Source organism: Cheilinus undulatus, linkage group 22, assembly GCF_018320785.1.
Source record: "Cheilinus undulatus linkage group 22, ASM1832078v1, whole genome shotgun sequence".
NCBI classification, from domain to species: Eukaryota; Metazoa; Chordata; class Actinopteri; order Labriformes; family Labridae; genus Cheilinus; species Cheilinus undulatus.
This window is the reverse complement of record NC_054886.1, coordinates 14,727,807-14,748,007: the sequence shown is the minus strand read 5'-3', so window position 1 is coordinate 14,748,007 and position 20,201 is coordinate 14,727,807. Positions and strand designations below refer to the sequence as shown.

The following is a 20,201-nucleotide window of genomic DNA, read 5'->3' as shown; positions in this document are numbered from 1 at the left end:
TGATCTGCACCAATATGTATGTTTAAATTCCATTAAAGCTTATGTGATGAGTTTTCCGCTGGTTATGAAATAGGCCTGAATGAATACTGTTGCAAAACAAACAAAGCCATAACTGACATGATTAAGTATTTTATAAGTGTCATTCTTTATGCCTTTAACTGCCACAAGGGGGTAGGTGTCACATAAAATATCTGACTCTGTATGAGATGAATCTAGAATATATTTAAATGTAACTTTCTGAAGCAAATCACAGGAAGAAAAAACTTCTACATGATATTCTAAGTTTTTGAGATGCAGCTTTACACTCAAAGCAAGAGCAGCTAAGAGCTGCAACTTTGTCCACAGGGGGCGCCAACGTTTACACAAACCAAAGTTCCTCACTGGAGCTTTAATGTCTCCTTTTGAGTAGGCAAATGTTAATAGAAGAAGTGTTTGTTGATGTACATTTTATTGACTTACATTTTATAGACATCCTGTGGAATTTCTGGTTTTATGGTTCAAAGACATCAAAAGGAGAAGGAACACTCTGGTCCTTTACCTGAGGCATGAGTTTGTGTTAAAAATGTACATGTAGAAATATGTCACTTTAGGTAAAATACAGGAATATAGAAGTATTTTAATGCAGAAACATTTAAAATTACATCAATCATATGCTGCTACTTTGAATGAAGTTGCAGATGATAATCGATCTAAATGCTTTCTACAGCTGCTTTACAAGGTTGGTAATATAAAAGCACTGTGTTTAAAGTGAAATGTTTTCCACCATCAAAAAGGGGGGGGGGGTATAAGTTAACGAGGAAACTGTGTGCTGGAACAACAATGAAGACTTACAGTGCGTTTCCACCAAGCTTCTTAGGTACAGTTGGGCACCAGAAATGCTGATCATAGCTCTGTTTCTCACAGCCAACGCCTTAACTTGGTGGGCAGGCCTGTAAGAGGGATGGTGAGAGCATGTCAGCAACATAGCCGTGATATCACAACATAGTCCAGGACTGGCACTGGTAATTTCTTTATAACTGCACCATTTCTTGTTTTCTTAACTGTAAAAAAATTCTTTATATTTTACTGTCTGACAGTCATTCATTATGTAAAAATTAAATACATGCCCTTTAATTCTCCTCATAATTTTATTCCTAAATACAGCTTGATTTTTCCATACTGTCCGCTGTATACTTAAGTACAAAATATATTTTAAACATTGGCATATGCATTGTGTGCAAAAATATTCAGTTTTAGATTTATTTATGTAATATTACCACTTTTATGTGTAACTTAACAGCATTTTCTAAATATCTGTCTCTTGAAATTACAACTTTGTATTTTGTTATAGATCTTTTATTTTAAAATAGCAAGTTTAAAAAATCTGATTTATGATTTCTTGTGTATTATAGGTCCAATCTCTATTATGGTACGTTAAAGCTTAAAATTAGGCTTCATTTCATAAAGATGAGGTTGTCCTTAAAAAAAAGATAACAAACTTGAGCATGGAAAACATTTTTGTGTGGTTCATATGTTAAAAGAAAAGTATTAACAAAATGGCGATCATATCCTGTGGACCTCTATGGGTTAAATATCACAGAAAACGATGGCTGTTTGGCAACAATTAAGAATAACACAAAAGACCTACATTCTCTATAATATCACCATCATTACTTATTACTTTCTGAACTTAAACTATTACAACTTGTCATCTGAAGATCTCTATCAAAGAGGGTATTTTGCTCAATGTTACTGTGTCTACTAAAGCTACAGTGCTGCAGCACCATCTTGTGGCTAAAAAGCATGCTTACATTTTTTTCCCTTTGCACCTCTTAGTGATGGTAACCTCTAACACTCATTCAGTGGGGAAAACAAACATTGGATGGATGAATATATGTTAATATAGAAAAAATGCACAAGTTAGAAATGTATAAACGAAGGGAAACAATCTGATGTCAGGTTGCCTTTGTTTCTTAAAAGTTAGAACGACAAACAGTGTTTCATACCTGAAACTGAAAGTCAAGTTCAAGTTTGCAAGTTTTGATATTAAGTGTGAATTAATGGTGTTCAGAGCTTTACCTTCTCATGAAACAACATTCTTCCATAGCCTATTCATGTGTGACAACACTGTTTCACTTGTCCCAACACATATCATCTTATAATTTGTTTCTTTCTGTGTTCATTTCTGTCTGCATGACAGTACTGCATGGGACAGTACAAACATAGCAGGGCATAAAGCACATTATTAATGTGGTTTGTTAAATAATCTAATAAAATGCACAACAATGCATTAACGAGGAAACAAAGTGTGCTCCTTTTCCTTAAGTCACACCTCGTTAAATGTACCTGGCACTCTGCTGCATTCCTGTCTGTTCTAGATGTGTAGCCTGGGGGCTTTCAGGATCAAGCTGGGACATGCACGTTTTTCCCAGCAAAACATCACAAACACTTCCACTTTGCTGTCTCGTGGTGTCTGTCACATACTGCTGAAGTAACATGCTTACTTTTCAGCTTAAATAAAGCGCCACGTCTGTCAATGCATCGATAATTCGAGCTCTTTTAATTTCAGACAACTCAAACTGGGTTAAACTCATCGCTGGCTCTGTAATAAAGCGCCTAAATGAAGGTAGGATGAGGACTCGTGCTTGCACTCCAATGAAGTGGGCGTGGTGTTACTCTCGGAACGGAAACAACGGTGGAGCGTCTAAAAGCACGCTTTGAGGCTCGCGACAGACCCACACCGGCGAAAGATGACAAACTGGCCGCAAAGACGAGCTGAGGATGCCGCACGTTTGCTCCTGTCTTTAACCCTCCGAGCAGGTAAGCTCTGCCAACCGCCGCACGCACAGCAGCGTAATACGTCATCTGAATTCGGATGTAAGCTAACTGAAGTGGGCACGAGACGTTCAAAACTAGCTTAAAGTGATTTTTTTTAACTGTGTCATAGTGAAAGTTTATGTGTCGCTTACCGGTAATTTCTGTGAATTTGAAACAAGTGAAGTAAGAAGTTGAAGCGAAACTACGCAAGTCGAGGTTATCTTGGAGTCTCTTACATTATATTCAGTGATGTAATATCTTTTTCCAGTAAATGTCAACACGCTGATGAGCTGCTGTCGCACGTGCAGACCTCATTGGTGTTGCTATATCTGCTTTTAATGAAAATTCATCCAGACCGAACAGCTCATAGTAATTTCAGGAATGGTAGCTTTACAAAACTAAACAAAACCTGCAAAATGTTTAAAAGTTACTGCGCTATGTGTAAACGTGATTTTCAGGTTAAATCAATATTTACAAAATTGGAAAGCATACAGAGATGTTCCCTTTCCAACCAGGAAGGAAACACAAATTGGACTTTGTTCAAATTTTGCTACTGAAGGATGTGCAGAAGCATGAGGTAGGTGTGTTTGTTGATGATGTGCATGCATGGGCGTGCTTATGACTCACCTCTGTTAAAATATAACCATACCTGTAGAGAACAGGGCCCAGTGGGTGTGACACATCTCTTTGTGCTGCCAGCCGTGCTCTCAGACATAACCTACTTTTGTTTTGCAGGGAAACAATTGCATGCTCTGATAAGTTGCTGTCCTATTGAATGGCAGTGACTTGTGTGTGTATGGATTACTAAATGAGCCTGTAAAGAATAGCACAAAGAGACCCAAAGCTGCTACAGAGAGATGCAGATCAACTCTGAACAGGCACAAAACAACTTCAAAGAACTTCAAAACTGCATTGAAGAGATGCAAAGTGAATACTAAAACACAGTGTCACATGCACAGACCCTATTGTGTGTGGTGCCTAATGTCAAACTCAAAAGTGGCAGAGCGGTTACAACAGCATGCAAAACAGTGGTGGAGAAAACGAATTATGGATGCAGAAATGTAAGCTACAAAGAGATTAAATTATACATCCAAAAATCGACAGTGGTTCAGTATGTCTACAGTTGCAAAAACATAATGCAACAAATACTACAAAGAGATAAAAAATGCTTTAAAGAGTTGCAGAATCAAAACAAAGGTTAAGAAAAGTTTAAAGGAAAATTTTACCACAAAGAATTGCAATACATCAAAAGAAAGATGAAAAAATAAAAACAAAAAACAAAAAAACACGGTGAGATGCAAATGAAACCGATGCAAAATTATTCAAAGCAGTTAAAAACAGACACAAAAAAGCTACTCAGAGGTTGACACTGATGACTTAAAACTACAAATCAGCTATATAAATGCTAGAGATGTGACTCTTTAAGAATGTCACGATTTTATTCTATTCAGATTCTGGTTCTAGGGTCACAGCTTGATTCAGAATTGTTTTTTGATTCAAAGAAGCTGTAATTTCAGCATCCACTCCAGTCTGCTCTGCATTAATAGATGGGAAATTATTTTTTTTTTACATTTTACATTAAAAATCCTAATAAAATGTGCACAGATAAATTTTTAAGCAGATTTATAGTTTTTTTTTATCAGCTAAATATAATAATAAAAAAGTCATTTGTGTTTAAATTGCAAAATATTTTGATATGAATAAAATGTGTGTGCTTACATGGGAAAGGTATTTTTTAGAAAATTATCAGTGGAAAAAAATGATCATAAATGATATAATTTACTATAAAGTAGGGCTGGGCAATTAATCGCAAATGAGATTAAATCACAATATGGCATGCTGCAATTTACAAATTACAGATGTTGCAATATGAATTTAACTTCAAATGTGTCAAAATAATACGTTAATATGTTCATTTTTTTTGCAGCACCAGAGATTTTATGGGTGTTTTACAAACATTCAAGTGTAATTTTTTTTAATGGTTTACCAAAATTGTTCTTTTTCTGTTTTATGTACGTTTTTCAAACTTTAAACGAGTGACATAAAAACAATAATCCCCATTCAATAAAGCAGTTGATATACAATTTGCAGTATGAGCAACAATAACTGCAATTACATATATTTTTTAAATTGTTCTGCCTGAGTTCATTCTATCTAATATTGATGAAGCCTAGCATTAGTTCATGTAAATCATACCTCTAGCCGTGATTGGCTGATAGCTGGCTGACACCAGTTATCGCCTCCCAGCTCCCACAGCCAATTACAGCTCTTTCTCTCACAGCGGTTGTGTATTTAAAAACGATGTACGAATCACGAATCCCTGTTTGCATCAATGCTGATGCATCACACTGCTGCTGGGAAACCTTCACCTCCTCCACCCCAGCCTTCTCCTTCATAGCTTAAAGCTTGTTGATAATCACATATCAAATTGAAATCGCAATACCGGTGAAAAAAATCACAATCAGATTATTTTTGCAAATCATTCAGCTCTACTGTTGGTGTTATGTTTTAACAAGTGACCGTGTTAACTGGGGACTTTTTAGCTGACTGCGTCAGTGGTTGTTGTAGTTTTAACACCATCATTTAAACACTGAACATTTTCTATTATGTCAAAGATATGCCTAGAAGATATGAATTAAAGAAAAACTGAACAGTTGGGCTCTTTATGTTTTGTGACCCAGAGTCACTAATTAACATGTTCACTCTTTAAACCGGTCTTCGATGTGAAACAGACAAAAGATCCTGTTATGTTTATCGTCCATGCCTGTCAGTAGTTGTTAGCTGAATATCTTTGTGTTTTTGACTACCGGTTAATGTGTCTGTATGATGGGATTCAGGGGATTTGGGCCGTTCCTAAATTGGACTACATTACTTTAGCTTAACAAACTTAGCAGTTGCATCAGGTCAGGCTTCCTCTTACCTGGGATTATAAAATCCAAAGTGAGTCATAAAACTTTCCTTTTGGGAAAACAAGACAGGCCGAGTAACTCAGGGCTCCACTGACAGTGCAGGGAGTACTTAAGTATGTCCGACACAGTAGTGTAAACATTTCTGACACCAAGAGCTGCTTATGCTAACAGCACACGCCTCCAGCAGCCTCTGTGATAGCACACAGGAGAAATAACCCCCTTTGCAGTGGGTCTGCCGTTGAAAATCGCTCACTGTATTATAAAATATGTTTAAGAATATTGATTCTTGGAAATTTCGAATCGATTTAGAGTTGTAGACATGAATATATGCAATTCTGACGTGATACAATTTTTATCCGTCACTTCTATTAGTTGCACAAAATCCTACCATGTAGGGATGCATGATTTCAGATTTTTGCTGATGTCCAAGTTGCAAATGTTTACAAGTGCATCTGAGCTGATACTAGTGTTGTAGTTCAGACTAGGGGTGTAACAACTCATCAATCTGGATCAATATATCGATTGTTTGAGCAATGATTCAGCCAAAATGATTGAAAGTATAATAATTGATATCCATCGCCATTTTGACCTTATGCTTTAATTTTGAAAGTCTCCCCGCGTGCTTGGTTATGACAGTTTCCGCCCAGCCACGAGTCACAATGCTGAAAAAAAAAAAACGCATTTAAAAATGAAAAGTGCAGCACTTTAAAGTGAAACACAAACATTTGTTCACTTTGTTAAAGAATGTTTTTCATGTTAATGTCTTAAACATTTGGAAATAAAATTCTCAAAACGTATCAATGTTGTATTTATTTCCTCTGTGTGAAAAGTAACAGATTGTGGTAAATGGGTTCACAATATCGTCTGATATCAATCGCAGGCCTCTAAATCAAATTGAATCCAATCGAAATCGAAACTGAATCGTGGCAGACTTGGTGAAATCGGCAAATATTGAATCGTTGTTCTGAGAATTGATATTGTATGGTATCATGGAAAACACCTCAGCTGATGTAAGTCCTGCCTAAAACTGTTTTTCTGAGCTAATATCTGTGGAAACCAACACCATACCAATAAAACTGAGCATCTCTGTTACCGAGAGATTTAAGACAAGATGCAAAACTACTTTGAAGAGATGCAAAACATCTACAAAGACACACCAACAACTTGACTTTCAATACTGTTTTAAAAAGTTGAAAAATGACCACAAAGATGCACAAAACAACTTCAAAGACACCTGAAAAGTGGCAAAAGTACATAAAACGACTACGATTAGATTCAGAGAACTCAACAGAGATGCAAATAAATACTAAAAATACAAAAGTGATGCTTAAATGCCTTGATGATACCAAAATGTTTCAAAACAATTAAAATGCTCAAAAATCTTTATAAAAAAATTAAAATACGATACATGGATGCATGACTTCTTCCTGTAGATCAGGGGTGTCAAACTCAATCACAGCAGGGGCTGGATTCATGATTTAGGTCTAATCTAAGGGCCTAACAGGATCAACATTTAACCATAACTATCAACTTTATTTTCACCAGTAATACAAAACAGCACTCATGATAAATCATTTGGAAGTTCATAAAAGTAAAAATGATAAGTTTAAAGGCTCAAACCTCAGATAAAAATTCCAATTTATTAGTTCAAAAGATGAGAACACGATATTAAAAATAGAAAAATAATGTTTTTAAAGAGCAAATGTATGAGGAGAAAGTTGAAATCATGAGTTTGAAAGGTCAAAATATGAGATCAAATTTGATATCATGAGTTTAAAAGTCAAAATATGACTGACAATTTTAAACTGTGAGTTTGATAGGTCAAAACGTGGGATTAAAAAAGCCAAAAATTAGGAGTTGAAAATGTCAAAATATGAGCTAGAATTCAAAATGATGACTTAAAAAGTTAGAAACATTATTTAAATTTAAAACTGGGAGTTCAAAAGGTCAAAATATGATATGAAAAATACAAATTATTAATTCAAAATGTCAAAATATGAGAAAAAAATGAAATCATGAGTTTAAAAGTCAAACTATGGGATTAAAAAGCCAAAGAAAAGAGTTGAAAAAGTCAAAATATGACTTAACATTTAACACTGGGAATCTAAAAGATAAAAATGTGACATTTAAAGTCCAAATTCTGAGTTGAAAAGGTCAACGTATGAAATGAAAAGTCAAAATCATAAGTTTGAGTTGTAATCTTGAGATGCAAAATTGAAAATATGAAATAAAAACATAAATTAATTTCTTTCCCACATTCTTGATTTTTTTTTTTTTTTTTGACAAAAAGATTGACAGGCAAAAGAATGATACACAGATCAGAAAACCACCACTATTATAAAATGTCTACTCTTTATGATAGTGGCAGTCTTTCTCCACTGTGATGTGGTGAATGGGGGGCTTTTAGATGTCAGTGCCATTGCTCTCATTGTGTTATAATACCCTATGGTTAGACGCATACTTTACATGTTTGTTGTGTGTCATTTATACAGCTGCTACCTGCAGTTCAGTCTTTATGTCTGCTGCATACACCGTCACATGTTCCCATGACCGTGCGGCCTGTGCAGTCTGCTTCTAGTGTGAAGTTCTCTTTTTGCCTTCCACTATTGATCCACACACTGTGGGCTCTGACACCAAGCAGCAGCTATGGATCTAAACTCCCATATCCAGACCTTAATAAATGTTTGCTGTACGTGTGGGCTTTGTGGTGTGTAGTTCAGTGTGCTGTGTGAGTGGGTGTGCAAGCGCTGAAAGGCAGCGATGCGGATGAGGCCAGGTCAAAAGTGCTAGCAAGCTTTGGCATGTTCCTGTGATGACTGCTAGCCAATGCAGGTCCCTTCATGCTAACACAGTGCTCATTTTTGCAGTTGTGATAGATTGGGGTTAGGATCTGATATGAAGAGTTTGTGTAGACATAGTGCTCTGATTTTTCCTTGGTCTGCTTATTACTAAAAACTGAAAATGACTGAGGTGTATTTGGGGCACTAGAAAGAGATAAGCACATACAGAGCAGTCAAACTTGGAAGCATATATGTAGTGTGCTGCAAAACTGCATTTACTTGAAAGCAGAAGTAACACTTTGTCCCCTGTGCTTTAGGTTTACAACCCAAAAGAGAAGTGGACAAGGCAAGATGTCAATGTTGTATCTTCCTGTGAGTTTTGAGTGTGAGCATGTCAGTTATAGGATGGTGTGAAAGCTTCAGGAAACATAGTTTAGTAGATATCCATTAACAAGGTTATTACCTATCTGTGCATGTTGCTAGGCAGTGGATTTTTTCAAGCTCTGCCAGGGTGAGTTCTGCTAAGCTAAAGGTTTTCTTTCTGTTTGTCTGTGATTTAATTCAAATGTCAGACCAAACTTGAACATTGAGCCACACTGGCTGGTGGAGAGCTGTTTTGTCACAGCTATTGCTGTTTCCTGTTGTTTTGTTCAGGAGTGTTGCACATTGTTGTTGGCATGTTCTCTTCAGTGTACAGTATGTGTGCCACCTTCTTACTGTAAGTTTAAAGGAAGAGACACCCAGTAAGTAGAATTGTCTTTTCTATTGCTTAGAGTACATTTAAGGTTGTACACGCATGAATTTATATGCAGTAAGAGAAATTAGATTTTTTGCAAGTTTGCCGAAAGTGCCGAAGAACTTTCTTCCATTCCTCTTGACCATGGAGACTCCCACGTGCCGTTTGGCAACTCTAGTCAAGATTTAATACGTTTTCTTCAACAGTGGCTTTCGCTTTTCTACTCTCCCTTAATGCTTTGACTGGTGAAAAACCTGCGCAACAGTTGTTGTGTGCAGAGTCTCTCTATATCTCAGCTGCTGCAGCTTGTAACTCCTTCAGAGTAGTCATAGGTGTCTTGGCGGCCTCTCTCACTAGTCTCCTTGTTGGACGGTCGCTCAGTTTGTGAGGATGGCCTTATCTAGGCAGAATTGTACGTGCCATGTTCCTTCCATTTCTTGATGGATTTGACTGGTCTTATGTTCAGTACCTTGGAATTTTTTTTGTATCCATCCCCTGACTTACACTTTTCAGTAACCTTTTCTCTGAGTTGCTTGGAGTGTTCTTTTGCCATCATGGTGTAATGGTAGCCAGAAATACTGACTAATCAGTGACTGGACCCACATATTTTTATTAAAATCAACATTACTTTGAAGAAATGTGTTTACTTTGACATTAAAGAGGTTCTCTGTGTATTATTCTGGTTGAAAAAGACATGGAGGATTACTGGTTGATATGCCATCATGCTTAGCTTGCTCTTACTTATTTACCAAGACATGTCATGGTAAATTTTGACATGGATTATTCTGTATATGTTTTATGTGTACACAGATATCTTAGGCTGTATTTTGGTTGCCCAGAACATGAAAAAAAAAAAATTAAACATTGTTGTAAATATAATGGCAAAAATCAAAAAGAACCCTGTAAAAAGAAAAATGACTCAAACCAGCATCTTTATATATTGGGTTGAGCCACAAACCTTAGATTGTTTGTCTCAAAAGTGACCCATAAAAGCAATACGTTGGGTTTTATGAGGTTTATTTAGCAAACCATTTCACAGCTTGTCCTTGTGACTTCCTGGAATCTAAAACCACAACCTATTTTTTTGACACTTTGGTAAACAACGTAAACCCAGACCAACACTTACCACCCACTTCACTCCTATCATATCTAAGCTAGACCAACTTCCTCTGGGCGTTAAGGCTTCACTGCAGACACATCAAGGTTGCACAAATCACTTGTACAAAAATAAATAAGCACACACACTTTGAAAAATGTCACACACACTGTTTTAGCGAGGATAATTCCATAAATTTCTTCAAATTTATCAAACATTGCGGTTTTCAACCCTTAAAATCATCTTGAACATCTCTCACTGACACTGGTATCTACATTGGCAAATTGCAGCTTGTGGAAAAACACAGTGTTAGTGCCTAATAGAAATTTAAATAATTTCTCAGAGTTACAGAACCTCTTAGGGGTCATTAAACTTGTCTTTGATTCATAAATTCAGCCATAGATTGAACTTTGCCTGTATGGCTCTTTCAGCTTTTTTAAATTTGCAGCATTTTACTTTTCTCATCATTTATTTCAACTTTTGTGTCTCCACAGTTTAAGTCCAAGCTACTACATCTTCTGTTGTTCCTGATGAGGCAGAATTAGCACTAGAGCATCATGTTGGAGCCTCCTGAGCCAAACCTGGACATTGCGGACTGGCTGTCTACCCTCCGCCTCACCCAGTACACCTCATGTTTTCTGCAAGGTGGCTATCAAGTTCTGGAAGACTGCAGGGACCTCACGGATGAACAGCTCCTGGAGCTCACAGTGCTTCCTACAGGGCATCGTAGGCGAATCCTCCGCAGTTTGGAAGCACTAGGGGTGAAGCAGCAAAGTGGTGAAGAGGACGATGATGGTGAGGAGGGGGGGGTGGCAAATGGGAAGAGGCGAAGAAAGCCGGTGCCCCATCCGAGGCATATCTTTATGAAGGAAAGAAAGAGGGGGACTTCTTGTCAGCCCCCCAATTCAAAGGAAAACAGGGAATTAGAGGGGTGTCAGTCTTTGCCCCCTGGAGCAGGGTTGGCATCTAAAACGGAGAATGTCCAACAGTGTGAATACCCTCGCCCCCCTCTGCCTGCCCCACGAAATCCTGAGAACATTGGTGCATCCATTCCTTCACAAACTGAAAACCAAACCACGGCTTCTTTCAGCAGCAGTAGCGAATCGCTTTCCATTTCTGAAATACCCTCTGATTGGGAGCTTTCTCCAGAGGACCCCTCCCTGTCCAGCACTGACTCCATGCCGTGTTCTACTGAGGTCCCCCACTCACAAGTTATAGAAGACCTTGGAGGGTTTTCTGGGGAGATGGTGGAGAACTCCATCTATGAGGCTCATCCCTTTTCAAAGACTCGTGGAGGTCCACGGCTCACTCGGTCCTACCGACTGAGACACCGGCCTGTGCCTGAAATTCCCAGTCAGGCTATCCCAGCACTCCAAGAAAGGTAAACCAATCAAACTGAAAAAAAAAAAAAAGTAAAATTCAATTTTTGCAGGGTTTGAAATGAAGGATGTGAATAAAGTGTGCATTTTTTTTTCTACAACCTGATGCGTTAAATCCCAGGTGTCAAACTCACTTTGAGTCAGGGGCCATGTTTGCTCCAATGAGGAGTCCAGCAGGCCAGACGTTTTTTTTTTTATAATCATGAATACGACAGAAGACTCAGGGTTCCTGTGGATCCTTGGAATGTCTTAAAGACTCTTATATTGGACGTTTGAAATAGAAGGCCTTACAAAGTCTTAAAAAGTCAGATTTTTTTTTTTTTTTTTACCAGTGAGATGTCTGAAATTTGGAGGCACGTTGACTAAGACTTGTCTATGACCAGTCTTCGTTTTCTAGCCAAATGACATGATTCGGATTTTTCTTTTTTTTGTGTGGATATGCTCATCCACTTAACAGTCAAAGAGGCTTACAGCAGTGCTGTCTTTACATAGACTGTCTGTATTTCTCTATATATTTGGCATTTCATAAGCAGTACATTGGATTAGAAATTCAGCCCTGGTCCAGTATACCGGGAAATCTCACAGTGTTTCATTTTTGACCATTTGCCACACAAACGTGGTATTATTTTTCTCAGTTCAGGTCTTTAAAAGGTCTTGAAAAGTCTTTAATTTGATTTTCAGAAGTTCGTTGTAGCCCTGAAGGCTAATAAAGTGGCTGCTGGAATATTTATAAATATGAAATATTCAATATTAGATGCATGCACCACTTAATGAGTGCTGCATGTTTTCACACAAAAGCATTAATTAGCGACTAGACAGAGGATTTACCTGCAAGAAACCTAAACAAGCCAGATGAAAATACAATGCTTTTCTTCTGTCAAATGGCAATTTGCCAGAAGAGAGAGAGAGAGAGAGAGAGAGAGTGAGAGAGTGAGAGTGAGAGTGTGAGAGAGAGAGAGAGAGAGAGAGAGAGAGAGAGAGAGAGAGAGAGAGAGAGAGAGAGGACCTATGGAGATGAATCCCCCACTGGTGTGACTATGACCTTGCTGCTCATAGATCTCCAAACCTTCTTCTGCTGAGTGAAAACTTGACTTTTAGGTGCATGTAGGAGCATCTACAACCGTTCTTCTGCATTTTGATTTGATCAAAATCCCCCTGACATCCCTGCATGCACCGGGAAATGGGGCATCTCTGTACATAATTTTGGACATCTTTTAGTGCTGCTCTTCAGTCTAACAAGCGGACCTCTCAAGTCATTGGACATCCTGCGTTCAGATTGGGATGAATTGCTCAGTTTAAAAGAGTTTTTACTAGTATGAGAGGAATTTTTACCTTTAAAAGAAACCTGAAGGTAAATACTCCACAGGATTTATAAACGATGTCTCGTTTAAACGATCAAGACTGCTATTTTACTTCTTGCTGACATAAAATGAAGTCGTATTTAAATACTGGCATTACAGTTTTAATATAATGAGGGATTAAATCAGTCAGGAGATTGAACTGAGTTGCTCAGCAAAATGAGATACAGTGTGGCAGTTATGCAGGGAGGTATTTGCTATCTTGAGAGCAGCTGTAGTTAGTCCACTCAGGAGAAGTTTTGTTTTACAAAGCAAAAAACCTCTTGCATTGTCACTAACTGGTTCAACATGCAAGAAACTGGTCAGAGGTGTGGACAGGACTTGACTTTGTTAGGTTGAGAGAGCAGAGTGCAGCTGTGCAGGGTGGTTAAGATCTTCATTGTTGATAAAATCTTTGCAACTTTTTGGAACAAAATTAGACAAAAGAAATACTTCTTCAGCCTTGTAAAGCATGCAGTCTATATCAGCCTCTCTTTTGGACGGTATGTTTGCTGGCTGAGCTGAGGTTATGCTGCGACTGCACTGGTGTTTGCTCTGCTGTGCGTTATTTGTTCCTACCTGCTCTAAAGAGAGTTCAGTGTGTGTAATATTTAACTAATTTATTGCATCATATTAAACTCGCCCTTGTGTAAATATAGGTTTTAATTAAGTTTCTAACAATTAAACTCCAACCTTTGTGCTCATAATCTGACATTTTTCAGTTTGGATCAAACACTACATGTTTAAATGAATATTAACCCATATTTACGTAATGTATATGTGAATATTATTGATTATATAAAAGTGTTGAATTAAGAATGTAATAAAATCATACTGTGTCATTCTTAATGCTCTGAGGATGGTGTTGTCTAATAAGATAAAGAGATACATCTTATTCAAAGTTAAGCAACTTTTGAACCTAAACTTCTTGGCACTTACTTGTTTTTTCCAAGGCTTGCCACAGTAGTAGCATACTTCTAATCTGAGGAAGCAGTAAGATGACTGATGATTCAAAACAGCACATGCTACTTCCCTCTCCGTTGCTTGCTCATCGCCTCCACACTCTCTCCCTCTCTTGCACCGAAACCTTACTTTAAACACTGGGATTTTCCTGTTTATCATTTGAATATCAAACATGGACGTATACCAGATAAAGGCACAAGTTTGTTCTCTCCATTGAACACACAAGACTCAACAAGCTCAAATAGGGATGCACAGATATGAAAATTTTGGCTGATACCAATATCCGATATTAATATTGCTGTTATAGCCGATAACCGATATTTACCGATATCGATATTGGTTAAAAAAAAAAAATAATAAAATAAAATCTGAGATGATCAAATTTTGTACATACTGAAAATCATGCAAACTGAATTTTTGAATATCTTCCTTTATTTTCAACTTTGTTTTACTTCCAACTAAGGAGGTGACAGGGCCGCCATAAAACAAAAGTAACAAACAGTGCTACTTTATAGTAACTTTTAAAACTTGTAGCAAGTGTTTAACTAAATTAAAGTATAGTTTAACTCCCTCAACTCACAAAACTCTTGTGAGAAAGTTTGGATCATAAATCACAATAAGGATCATAAATTTAAAATAATATCCTTACTAAGTTAACTTATCAAACTTGCCAGTATTCCTGGCAACCAGGCAATTATTAAATTACGAAACATGTTTTAAGCTCAAGTCCACTCCATTTAAACTCAAAGCTGTGAAAAAGTTAAAATCAAAAATATCAAAACATGGCCTGACTGCCAGTGCACACTTTCCAACTTGCATTGTAATTTTCAAGTAAATATTAAAGTAAATGGCCCAAGACTGAAACATTTTTCCTTTAGGCAAACATAAAAATCGATCAGTGCAAGTCAATTTCAACTCCCATCTAAAAGATTTCTAAATTAAAATATTAGAACAGTGACATAACCATAACTCAAAAGATGTGGTAGTCTTTGTACATGTCCTTAATGAAAGCAGCCAAAGTAAATGTCTCATACTGAAACTGTGTTTCCACCTATCACTGTATTTTGTTGTCTAGGACTACTTCATAACCAAAGGCAAGTTTTTTTTTGACAAAGAGAAGCATTTCTGCTTTCTCACACTGGATCCTGTTTCTTTTTTCATCAACAAGAGAAGAGATGTTCGCTGTCCACGCTTGTACATTGAGCTGAAAGGTACTTGCGAGCTGCTTTGGCCAGGGCGGGAAAGCGAGTCATGTCGCTTTTCCAAAACTGCAGAGGGCTCTCATTTCTGGGGATGGGGGGCTCAATCAGATAACCATGCACCCACAGGAATATAGACAATTGTGTAACTATGTTATATGATAAATTACCAGCAATCTGGACATTACAACATTATCATCCTCCCCTTAAGAGCTTTGTTGAACTCTGAGCAGATGACCAGTGCTAAAGGTCAACCTCAAGAGGGCAGTGAAGCATGACTAAAAGAAGTAGGCTACTTTCTAACAGTTTGTTAATTTAAGTAAATTTATTATTTTAGTAACTGTATAGATTTAACAGTATATTGATTCAAATTTTTTATCAATATGATTTCAATTTTTTATTTTATTAAAATAATTTTTAGATTTTATTAAAATAAAAAAAATCATTACACTAAGGATTTTAACAGGCTTGGTTATTCGAATAAAATACTGTCTGATAATACTATACCTGCACACTTGTGTGGCTTGTTAGGCCTGCCTGCTGTTGCATGATCAAGTTTTCCTCCAGAATTTCATCATGCATGTCCAGCAGCGACTGTCCACCCTCTCTGCTAACTCTGATCTTCTCTTGCGGTTTCTTTTGTGTCCGGTGTCTCCGTAGCTCTGTCGCTGTGTGTCATTTTGTCCACTTGCTTCTGGAGCATTTTCACCGCCGCTTGCTTGGTGACGGTGTCAAAATAACAGTCCTTGTACCTCGGGTCAAGGATCGTTGCCAGGTAGTAAAGTGGCTCAGAGAAAGCGCTTCCAAACCGCTCGTTCACAGCTTCCAGTAGAGTGTCCTTGGCTGTGCGGACCCCTCTGTTGTGTCAGCTGCCTTGCCTAGCAAACGTTTCAGTGCCACGACAGAGGGAATCACGTCCGCAGTAGTAGCCAAATGTGAGCTTATCTCTCTCGTTAATTGTACTAATGGAGTGAGAAGCATCGTCATGTTTTCAACGAGGCCCCACTGATGTGCGGTGAAACAGGAAGACAGCTCATGATCTGCTCCATACACACCAAGCGCGCGCTTTTGCTCCAGTAGACTGTTCATCATATAAAATGTGCTATTCCATCTTGTTGTAACATCTTGTTGTAAGATCTTGGTTTTCATGCCTAACTCTTGCTGTATGTCTCTCAGCCGAGAGGTGGCAAGTTGAGAGTGGCGAAAATGTCTGACTGTTTACCTCCCAATAGCCACACAGTTAGAGATGCTTCGCTGGCTTAACAATCCATCATGCACCGCTAGCTGCAGTGTATGAGCCATGCAGCCCAGGCTTTGAACACTGCACTAGTCCGTTGCATATTTCGTGTGTTATCGCAAAGCACGACGTGCACATTGTCCTTCTGTATTTTCCACTAAGCAAACATTCAGTCAAATGCACTAGCGATGGCAGCCCCCGTATGCGATCCTGCAAACTCTTGTGCATGCAAAACAGCTTTCTTCATTTCAAAGTTGTCATCGATCCACTGAGCTGTAAGGCTAAACATACTCATCTGACTCACGTCCGAACTCCATATATCCGTAGTGAAGCTAATGTCAGTCACATTGTCCAATAACTTGTGGATATGCATGGCCACCACTTCGTGCAAAGCAGGGAAGGAAACGTCAGAAAAGTAGCGCCGACTTGGCAGGCTGTAGCGGGGTTCAGTATGCTCTATTAACTTGCGAAAATCTCGATCTTCCACGATGGAAAATGGCTGGTCGTCAAGAGCAATCATTTCCATTACCTTGTTTGTTATTGACCTGGCTTTTGCACTGTCTTTGGCAAATTTCTTGGTTTGGTCGAGTGATTGCTGTATCGGGTTCCCAACTGCGGCTACTGCTCCTGCTGGCTGACATTAGCAGTGTTAGCTTTCTGCCACTCTTCGTGAACTTCTGGATGGTAATTCATGGTAGAAGTGTTTATTTTTTTACTTTAATTTGTAGTTTGTAATATTTTTCGCCCTCCATGGACCCCAACACGTATTCCCAAGAGGGGAAGGGAGAGGGATAGGAGGCAGTAGGGCTGGGTTGTAATTTGTGCAATACAAAGAAAAACTGTGTAGTTAAAGTAGTTTAGGTTTTTCATGTTGCAGTAATTTGTGAGAACACTTGTGATGTTACATTACAAACAGTGTTTGATGTTGTTTAGATGTATTTGATTGCGTTTTGATATTGAGAAATCAATATCTAAAAGTTTTGATGATTTTTTTAATCAACTAAATAACATTCATAATCGCATACACTAAAGCACTGTGAATGGGTATCATTGCATACTGTTGCCAATTCGCAGGTACTGTCATCGATATCATATCGGTTCAGGTGGGAAAGTTACCCCTCCCTTATTAGGAGTGCATTCAATCTTCCCAGGCAAAAAAGGCACATTAAAGTTGAACTTTTCCTTTACACATGAAGTGTGAAAGTTTTAAAGCAATTTTACTTTTTAAATCTTAGTAAAAAAAAGAAGTTAGAAGAGCGATGTGAGCTACCCCTATAGAAATAAGTTTGCTGACTACCTTGGCGTGCATGAGTATGAATACATGACTTTCTGTGGAAATTTCCTCTCTCTTCTCATTCAGATTGTTTTCAATTCATCATTCTACCTAAACATTGTGCCTGATTGAACTTTTGAACTGGGAAGCTAACTTTCATGTTGAACATCTCTTTTTTGAAGGCCATTGCATCTAAAAGGTGTTACCCGTGTGCTGCTGGTTCTAATCTGCTGATTTTTCTTCCTCCTTAGGAGCGCTCCACCGGCGCAAACAACCAGCCCCGAACACCTAACCGTCTGCGAGGGTCCCATCGGTGCAAACAGCATACAGAGAGGTACACAGTCTTTCAGCTGCATCCGCTTCATCTCTGCCATGAATATTTCATTCGGCAGTCGAGTCAGCACTGCCGTTGTTTGCCCGGATGAAAGAAGGGAGAGGAGATGAGGGTAGTGCGTGGGTGGGGGCGGGTGTGTGTGGGGGGGGGTGAGTGTGGTGTGTTTGGCGGCTGTCGTAGGAAACGGCATCGCCCCCGTTTCAAGCGCAAAGGGAATACGCACTCTCACATCTTGTCCCTCAGTGACACCCTGGTGAGTATTCCTGTCGGTTGGCTCGCCGAAGTTTTTTAGAAGTTGTTTTACTTTGCTAACAACACTCGAGCTTGTAGAACAACCAGAACAAATATGTTTTGAATTTCCTCCCCTCTCTCCTTTCCCTTGCTGTATTTATTGAGTTAGTCGACCCTTGTGTCTCATCTGATGATACGTGAGCTGCTTCCTCTGCTGAAGTAGATGTGTTCTCCTAGGATTTTATGGTGCTTTTCTAAAAAAAAAAAAAAAACAACAACTCCGTATGAACGTGTGTTTAACACTTAAAACATGCTGGTCTTTTTGGGACCATGTCTGACCACCGTGTTACATCTTTTTTCAGAATATCAACAGCCTTCTGTCCGTTTTCCCCGCTCAGTTTTTGGGCTTCCTCCTCTACATACCTTCACTGCAGCGGCCTCTTGATAGGCTTTGTTTTTTTCCTCCAACTTTTTCACTGTATGGAACAAGACAGGGAGTGAGACGAGAGAGAAGACAGTGAAGTGCGTTTGGGAGGAAGGAAGAGAAGATGGATGCAAAACAGACTGAGAAGCAGAGGAAGATAGGGAGCCAACACGGTCCCCGAGCAGGGGAACGTGGAGCTCGACTAGCAAGCTAAATCTCCCCCTCGCAGCAAGGTCTAGCACGCCGTTATTTGACATATTGTACACAAGCGCAAACACCGGTTTATTCTGAGATAAAATGCAACACTTGAATCCCAAAACAATGGTTGTTAGGTATCGTCGAGAGGCTTACTGAATTTTAATTTACAAACCCGAACACATCCTTTTAATAGGTTTGTTTCATCAGAAAAATCCCTTAAATAAAACACTTTACCACAACACAGTAGACAAGGACGATTATTCAGCCATTCAAAAAGTTAAACGATTGCAGAGCTAGGTCTGCTTTTCGGGGCCTTTATCACACAGTCTCAAATTTCACTTCCTTTTAAAAGTTCATGAATATTTAAATATATTTGTGCCGGTGACATCGATGTGATGCTGACAGGCCTAACATTGTTTCAAGTGCAAGGTCACACCTCGGAGGAAACCGAGCATTTTGTTGAGCCCATCAGTTCTATGAGAAAAAAAGGAACCAACAACTTCATTGTACCTGTTAATTGTTAAAGTTCAATGGTACATTTTCAAAATGGCAGTTTTTCAAAAGGTTTTTGTTGTAAATCTACAGCTGATCCACAAGGCCAACTAATTTTCACACCTTATAAGCCTCCATCAAGAGACGGTGTAAGAAAAACACCATTTGGACAAAAGCATTTGGCCACCCCTGTTTATTATTGAATTCAGGTGTTTCTTTCAGACCCTTTGCCACCGATGTATAAAATCAAGCACCTAGCCATGCGGTCTCCATTTGCAAACATTCACGGTATATAAAATCTAGGCTCTGCTGGATACTCCAGCGTCAGCTGTAAGTGATACTATTAGAAAGTGGAAGCATTTAGGAACAACAGCAACTCAGACACAAAGCTCACAACCACATAAAATCACAGCGTGGGGTCAATGGGGGGCTGTTTTTCAGGCTAGGCCTTTTATCTCCAGTTAAGGCCAGTGTTGATGCTTCAGCATACCAAGACATTTTGGACAGTGCTATGCTTCCAACTTTATGGCAACAGTTTGGGGGAAGGTCCTTTTCTATTCCAACATGACTGTGCCCCGTTGCACAAGCAAGGACTATAAAGACATGATTTGTTGAGTCCAATGTGGAAGATCTTGACTGGCCTACACAGAGCCCTGACCTCAAATCCCCATCGAGAATCTGCGTTCCATGAACTGGAATGCAGATTCTGAAGAAGTATCTCCTGAATGAGTTACCTCAGATTTTTCTCTTTTTGCATTTATCAATTTCTCTGCTCTTTGTAGATAAATATTCCCTGGAAATGTATCCTATCCATATA

General features: G+C 38.6%; 1 protein-coding gene across 3 annotated transcripts in view; it reads left to right on the top strand.

The window, feature by feature from the left end:
- The first annotated feature begins 2,666 nt into the window (after positions 1-2,666).
- arap2 (ArfGAP with RhoGAP domain, ankyrin repeat and PH domain 2) overlaps positions 2,667-20,201 on the top strand; it is a 232,484-nt gene continuing 214,949 nt past the window's right edge. Inside the window, exons 1-3 of one of the 3 annotated variants that reach the window (XM_041778717.1) lie at positions 2,667-2,799; positions 10,812-11,698; positions 17,957-18,039. In XM_041778717.1, coding sequence (XP_041634651.1) covers positions 10,875-11,698; positions 17,957-18,039 — 907 coding nt within the window. In that variant the 5' untranslated portion in view covers positions 2,667-2,799; positions 10,812-10,874. Of the gene's footprint in view, positions 2,800-2,986; positions 3,013-3,319; positions 3,374-10,811; positions 11,699-17,956; positions 18,040-20,201 lie in introns of those variants that run through there. The other 2 variants (XM_041778719.1, XM_041778718.1) reach the window with 2 other exon arrangements.